We start from the raw sequence: 7,478 nt of genomic DNA on the forward strand, positions 1-7,478 counted from the left end.
GTTGTTAAGTGAATCAGTAATTGTTAAGTGAATTTGGTTTCCCAATCAACTTTGCTTGCCAGAAGAGCCCAAAGATCTTCCCAGGATGCTACCAACTGTCATAATTACATGCCAGTTGCTAATTGTTTGAATTTTGATCACGCAACAGTCATGCGGGTGAAACATGTTCATAAGACCCTTTTTTCAGTGCTGTGGTAACTTTGAAATGAACTGTTGCAAGTCGACAACGGCTACTCGTAGTTTATAGTTGCTTAACTCAAACAATATTTCTCCACAGCAGGTGAGTACCATATTTCTGGGAGTATAAGACGCAAGCTCCCCACCCTCCAAAAAGAGGTTGAAATTTTGACTGCGTCTTATACTCCGAATGTAGCTTTTTGGAAGCCTTGTTTTCAGCCCTAATGAGGCGCTAACAAGTGAAGCGATCTTCTGTGCTTTGCCTGCATTCCTCATTACTGCTCCCTCTGACAATCAGCTGTGCTTTAGAAGCTGCTTTTTATCCCCAACCAGGGGATAAAAAGTGTATGTGTGTGCATATGTTCAAAACCAGAAAATTATGTGCTGAAGCTGACCAGACTAAGGACGCTAGCGAGATGAATACCTAGTAGGCAGATTTCCGCCCCCCCCCCTATTTTCCTCCCCCCAAATTAAGGTGCATCTTATACTTCGGTGCGTCTTATACTCCAAAAACATGGTAAATGCCCAGATGGGCAAAGCTAAGATTTACCTGTATTTTTTCCATTAATTTTTTGTTCTTCTGAGTTAGAGACTCTATCTGGCCCTGCAGAGTTGCTAGAAGTTCTTCCGTGGAAGCAGTTAAGGTTTTCTTGGAGAGCTCAGCAGTTGCTAAAAAGAGAAGAAGGAGGAGGAGGAGCAGGAGGTGGAGAAGGAAAAGGAGAAAGAGAAGGAGGAGGAGAAGGTGGTGGAAGAGGAGGAGGAGGAGGAGGAGGAGGAGGAGGAGGAGGAGGAGGAGGAGGAGGAAGAGAAGGAGGAGGAGGAGGTGGTGGAAGAGGAGGAGGAGGAGGAGAAAGAGAAGGAAAAGGAGGAGAAAGAGAAGAAGGAGGAGGAGGTGGAAGAGGAGGAGGAGGAGGAAGAGGAGGAGGTGGTGGAAGAGGAGGAGGAGGAGGAGGAGAAAGAGAAGGAGGAGGAGGAGAAAGAGAAGAAGGAAAAGGAGAAAGAGAAGAAGAAGGAGGAGGTGGAAGAGGAGGAGGAGAAGAAGGAGGAGGAGGAGGAGAAAGACAAGAAGGAGGAGGAGGAGGTGGAAGAGGAGGAGGAGGAGGAGGAGGAGGAGAAAGAAGAAGGAGGAGGAGGTGGTGGAAGAGAAGGAGGAGGAAGAAGAGAAGAAGGAGGAGGAGAAAGAGAAGGAGGAGGTGGTGGAAGAGGAGGGGGAGGAGAAAGAGAAGAAGGAGGAGGAGGTGGAAGAGGAGGAGGAGGAGGAGAAAGAGAAGAAGGAAAAGGAGGAGAAAGAGAAGAAGGAGGAGGTGGAAGAGGAGGAGGAGGAGGAGGAGAAAGACAAGGAGGAGGAGGAGGAGAAAGACAGAAGGAGAGGAGGAGGTGGAAGAGGAGGAGGAGGAAGAGGAGGAGGAGAAAGAAGAAGGAGAGAGGGGTGGAAGAGAAGGAGGAGGAGGAAGAGAAGAGAAGGAGGAGGAGGAGAGTGGAGAGGAGGGAGAGAAGAAGGAGGAGAGAAAGAGGAGAAGGAGAAGAGGAGAAGAAGAAGAGAAGAAGAAGAAGAAGAAGAAGAAGAAGAAGAAATAATGGGGGGGAATGAAACCGTGCAAAGATAGATTAATTGGGTGAAGGGCTTACAGAAATAATCCTTGACTTACGACCACCATGGAGCCCAACATTTCTGTTGCTAAATCACGCGTTTGTTCAGTGAGTTTTGCCCCATTTTACCACCGTTTCTGCCACTGTTATTAAGCGAAGCATTGCAGTTGATAGGTTAGTGACCCGGTTGTTAAGCAAATCTGGCTTCCCCATGGACTTTGCTTGTCAGGGGGGTCACAAAAGGACACAACTCCAGGACAATGCAATGGTCATAAAGATGAGTCTGAAGTTTGATTACATGACTACGGGGAAGCTGCAACGGTCGTGAGTGTGAAAATGGTCAAACCCCCCTTTTAAGTTGTTAAAAGAAGTGTGCAAATATAAGAAACACAGGTCATCTCATCCCCATGTGACCCTGAGTCACTGCAAATGTGAGTCAGTTGTGAAGCAGGTAAATTTTGTTCACGTAACTGTGGGCATGCTGCAAGGGTTGTGTGAAAAAATGGTCATTAGAACCTTTTTTTTTTCATTGTAACTTCAAATGGTCCTTAAATGGATCGTTGCGAGTTGAGGACTACCTGTTCTCTGCCAACAGATTAAGACTCAGCCTGTTCTGCCCCCCGTCCATCCGGTAATGAACACAGACACAGGCTTAGCTGTTTGCCACTCTTTCTTCACAGCAATTATAATCCTGTTGGCTGAAAGCCCAGACACGACTCACTGGCAAGACGTTGGCAGCAACCCAGACTCCAACAGACACGGGAACACAAGGCAGACCAGACAAGGAGTTCTCCAGATTATTACGAACGGTTGTGTCCTGCAAAAGGACTCCTCCCAAAGTCTCTTCTTATATACTCTCTTGGGAGGGGCCAAGCCACAACCACCTGGGCTGAATTATCTCTTATGAGTCTGTCTCCGTAACTGCTGCCTCCGTTTCTCCGCCCTTCGTTGCCTGGCGTCTGGGACAAACTCCCTTTGATCTTCCCCACCGCTCCATGCCTCAGGCGCCTCCTGGTGGCCAACCAGCCTCTCTGGCCCCTGCTCTGAGTCTGAACCCTGCCCAGGGTCCTCCACATCTTCCATAGCAGACTCATAGGGGTCCTCGCTATCCGAGTCCATCAGCAGCTCAAACGGCTCCTGCTGGGCCACAACACAGCCTTACCTGGGAACTCCAGCAGTTCCCCCTCTTCGTCCTGCAGGGGTTCAACACCGTAGCTGGTGTTTTCCTTCTCGTTCTGCACAAAGAGAAGACGAGATGGGAGATTTTCCCCAAAAGTGGGAATCTAAGACAAGTTCTACAGATAAGGAGAGGAGCCGACAGACCCTGTTCGGATCAAGGAAAAGGCAATTATTTTGGAAAATGACTTTATGCAAAGGTGCATCTGTCCCTCCTAGATACAGTCCAGATGTGATGGAAGGCCATCCGAATTCTCAAGAGGGGGGGTCCTCGATGTGCTCTCAGTTTTGTTGTTTCCTTGTGGATGTTTTGTTATCCAATTAGGTAACATCAGTGTGGGGTTTTGGGCAGTGGTGGGTTCTGCCGGTTTGCTCAGGGATGCACCATGCGCACGCATGCACAGTGCAACTAAAATTGCTCTGCGCATGTGCAGAAGCAAAAAAACAAGATGGCGGTGTCTATGGTGCTGCTGGGAGAACTGGTTCGGGGGGTGGGGGCAGGCCTTGGTCGCTGCCGGTTCCAGCGATCCAGGCCGCCAAGCTATTACTGGTTTGGCCAAACCAGTCTGAACTGGTAGGAACCTGTTCTGACCCCCCCCCTCCTCCGTCCAGGAACGAAAGCTGAGACAAACGTAAATGAGAATGTTTTTTTAATCAGTCCAGACTCTCGTTGGCTGAAAGCCCAAAATAAACAAAGAGATAAGCACTCTGGCAGCAAGTCCTACAAACCTTGGCAGCAATGCAAACAAACTCTGGCAGCAATCCAGCCTGCCAAGTTTGTTTCTCGTTAGTCCCTAACGTTGACTTCTGCAAGAAGGGCGTGGCACAAGCAGTCTCTTTTATAATCAGGAGAGGATCTTAATGAGCATCAGCTGAGCGTAATTACCTCCTGTAATTACATAGTTGTTCTTGACGCCTGGTAGCCCTTTGACGGCGTGCATCCCAGAACAACTCACAGGTGGTTTCTGGATCATTCTCTCGTCTCCTCCCCACTGATCCAAGGCACAGGCGCCATCTGGTGACCAACCAGTCTCTCTGCACCCTGCTCGGAGTCGGAACCCTGTCCAGGGTCCTCCATCTCCTCCAGGGCTGACTCATAAGACTCATCCTCGCTGTTGGAGTCTGGTGGCAGCTCCAACGGCTCCTGCCGGGCCACAACAGAACCCACCACTGGTTTTGGGAGAGGAGGAGGAGGAGAGAAAGACTGTGGGATCCCTGGTCCTTTCTGAGCTTGATGTTTTCTTGCAGACATTTCATTACCAAGCTAGGTAATATCATCAATGCACAGGGAAACGTCTGCGAGAAAGCAGCCAAACTCAGAAATTCACCAAGGACCTCACAGTTCAACCCTGAGCTGCAGATATTCTCTTCCATCAGATGGGGGCGCAAAGGAGCAAGAGACAATGCCGTTCGGATAGTTTATGTCACGATAAAGAAGCCAGTTCCCAGAGCATACATTTTATCTATTAAATTATTATTTATGACATTCGTTTGCCACTCGTCTCTCTGCAAGGTGACCTTGGGGGATGCTTTATGATGGGGAATGTTAGCCTGCTGTTGTTCGGCAAGATTCCGTCCACGGGTGAGGAACCCTAAGGAAACCTCCTTGGAAGAATCACAAAAGGTCTTTCTTGGGTTTTGCAGCCTGGAGCCCCTGCTTTAACTGGACTATCGAGGGGGTTGGACAGCTCGCACCTCAAGGTCATCTTAAAGGGACTTCCTGGGCGGGACTTACTGATGGTAGCAGCTAAACACACACTGCTCCCGTATTACCAGTGGCGTTATCTGTTAAGATGATCATCTATCAGACATCTGACAGACACACCTTCCTCTTCGGGAAAAGAAGGGAATGACGTTAAATCTCAAATCTTCTTTCGGTACCTCACATGATGAAAGCCGGCTTCGCTGCACCTCCAGTTCCTTCTTAAGATTTTCCTTCTCGTTTGCTATCTCCGCCAGTTGGTTTCGGAGATCCTCTACCTGGTTAGGCGACAACGAAAACCCAAAGATTTTATTCCGATTGTGATGTTCGCCTATTCGGGTATCTGATGACTTCTTTTGAATCGAACTGAGAACCCTAGATACGGAGTTCCTAATGGACTTTAGAGTTATTGGCTAGTTGAGTTCACACAAGATGCTGAACTCGACTAAGATAGGCTTTGGAGTTTGCGGATGGGAACCAGGAAAGTGAAGTTTTGAGCCTGCAATAGGGAAGATGCTTCGGATCGACACATTCCCAATGAGAGGGTCAATCACCGCTAGGGTGAACTGCAAGTCACCCCCAAGCCAAAAGATGGCTTCTGGTTTGAGCATTTGAGGTCGCTTATAGGCATTAGAGAGCCAAGGTGGCGCAGTGGTTAGAGTGCAGCACTGCAGGCTACTTCGGCTGACTGCAGTTCTGCAGTTCGGCTGTTCAAATCTCACCGGCTCAGGGTTGACTTAGCCTTCCATCCTTCCGAGGTGGGTGAAATGAGGACCCGGATTGTTGTTGGGGGCATATGCTGACTCTGTAAACCGCTTAGAGAGGGCTGAAAGCCCTATGAAGCAGTATATAAGTCTAACTGCTATTGCTATTGCTATTCGGTCCGTCCGTCCTTCCTTCCTTCCTTTCTTCCTTCTTTCCTTCCTTCCTTCCCTCCTTCCTTCCTTCCTTTCTTCCTTTTTTTCTTTCTTCTTGCCTGCTGCCTGCTTGCCGGCATTTTGGTTGTAAGTCGAGGGCTACCTGTATTAAATATGCCGTAATTTAAGAATCTCTTTAAGAAGAGGTTGGATCACCGTTTGTCTGAAATGGCATAGGTTTTCCTAGCTAAGCAAGGGGTTGGACTAGAAGACCTCCAAGGTCCCTTCTATTCTATTCATTCTTTATTCCATTCCATTCCATTCCATTCTATTTCTATTCTGCATTCCTGTGATGGAATAGAGAATAGAATATGGAACGGAATAGAATATGGAATATTCTATTCTATATCTCATTCTATATTCCATTCCAATTAGCAAGACGCCATTTAGGCTAGCAATAGCAATTGCAGTTAGACTTATATACCGCTTCATAGGGCTTTCAGCCCTCTCTAAGCAGTTTACCAGAGTCAGCATATCGCCCCCACAGTCTGGGTCCTCATTTCACCCACCTCGGAAGGATGGAAGCTGAGTCAACCTTGAGCCGGTGAGATTAGAACCGCTGAACTGCAGATAACAGCCAGCTGAAGTGGCCTGCAGTACTGCACCCTAACCACGGCTCTAGGCTCATTGCATCCCTGGGTTTATCATGCTGTAGTGTTTGGCATTGTAAGTTCAATCACCTGCCTAGCATTTTTGTGTTCTTCTGTTCCCAAATAAGACTCACCTGCTTCTCCAGAGTAGGCAGGGAGCCATTCTGAATATCCAGCTGCTGCCAGAGGCAAAAAAAGAGAAGGAAAGAGGTAAAGTCATTGTCAGGAGGAAAAAAAATCTGATTTATTAAAGGATCTTTTGAAACCCCTCTTCCCAATTATGGATGACCAGAAAGTAAAATAAGGCATGGAATTATCAGTCGGTAAGTCGAAGGCTACCTGTAGGCAATGGGGAATTGGTGAGTTAGTGGACCTCTTTTTTAAAAAAAAACATATTTTTATTTCAATTTCATAACATACAATCACATGTATACTATACATAGCCAATATCATATAGTATTAAGTAGTGATTACATCAGTTCCTCTTGTCCTCAACGCCCAAAAGATTAACACCCATTATTAGCTCTTCTACTCTCCCTACACCTCTTTCTTCTACCTCTCTCTTATTTCCTATCTTCCCTCCCTCTTCCTTTCCTACTCTATTTCCCCCCTTCCTTTCTCCTTCTTCTCTCTCTACATTCCACTCCTCCTTATCCTCAACCTCCTCATCTTCCCCCCCCCTTACCCCTCTCTCCTATCCCTCCCTTCCCACTTTTCTTCTCCCTTCTGCTTCCCACTCTTCCTTTCGTTGTGTATTTCCGCTTCCATACTACTCTATTTCCTCTTCCTTTCTCTTTCTACTCTCTCCCCTTACCACTCCTCCTTATACAACTCATCTCCCCCCTTCACCCTCTCTCATATCCCTCTCTTCCTATCTTTCTTCTCTCCTCTGCTTCCCACTCTTCTATATCATGACTTCCCTCCATCATTTTCTACTCTACTTCCCCTTCCTTTCTCCTTCTCTTCTCTCCCTTTACCACTCCTCCTTATACACCTCGTCTTCCCCCTTCATCCTCTCTCCTATCCCTCTCTTCCTATCTTTCTTCTCTCCTCTGCTTCCAACTCTTCTATATCCTGACTTCCCTCCATCATTTTCTACTCTACTTCCCCTTCCTTTCTCCTTCTCTTCTCTCCCTTTACCACTCCTCCTTATACACCTCATCTTCCCCCTTTACCCTATCTCCTATCCCTCTCTTCCTATCTTTCTTCTCTCCTCTGCTTCCAACTCTTCTATATCCTGTCTTCCCTCCATCATTTTCTACTCTACTTCCCCTTCCTTTCTCCTTCTCCTCTCTCCCTTTACCACTCCTCCTTATACACCTCGTC

At 47.5% G+C, this 7,478-nt stretch overlaps 1 protein-coding gene across 1 annotated transcript in view; it reads right to left on the minus strand.

Moving 5' to 3' along the window:
• Positions 1-7,478, minus strand: part of ANKRD24 (ankyrin repeat domain 24) — a 56,436-nt gene that overhangs the window by 21,176 nt on the left and 27,782 nt on the right. Inside the window, 4 exon segments of the mRNA XM_087705067.1 lie at positions 728-846; positions 2,930-3,002; positions 4,825-4,923; positions 6,287-6,331. Coding sequence (XP_087561193.1) covers positions 728-846; positions 2,930-3,002; positions 4,825-4,923; positions 6,287-6,331 — 336 coding nt within the window.

This window comes from Thamnophis sirtalis, unplaced genomic scaffold (genome assembly GCF_051295495.1).
Source record: "Thamnophis sirtalis isolate CommonGarterSnake01/CBP01778 unplaced genomic scaffold, rThaSir2_p1.2 scaffold_1, whole genome shotgun sequence".
NCBI classification, from domain to species: Eukaryota; Metazoa; Chordata; class Lepidosauria; order Squamata; family Natricidae; genus Thamnophis; species Thamnophis sirtalis.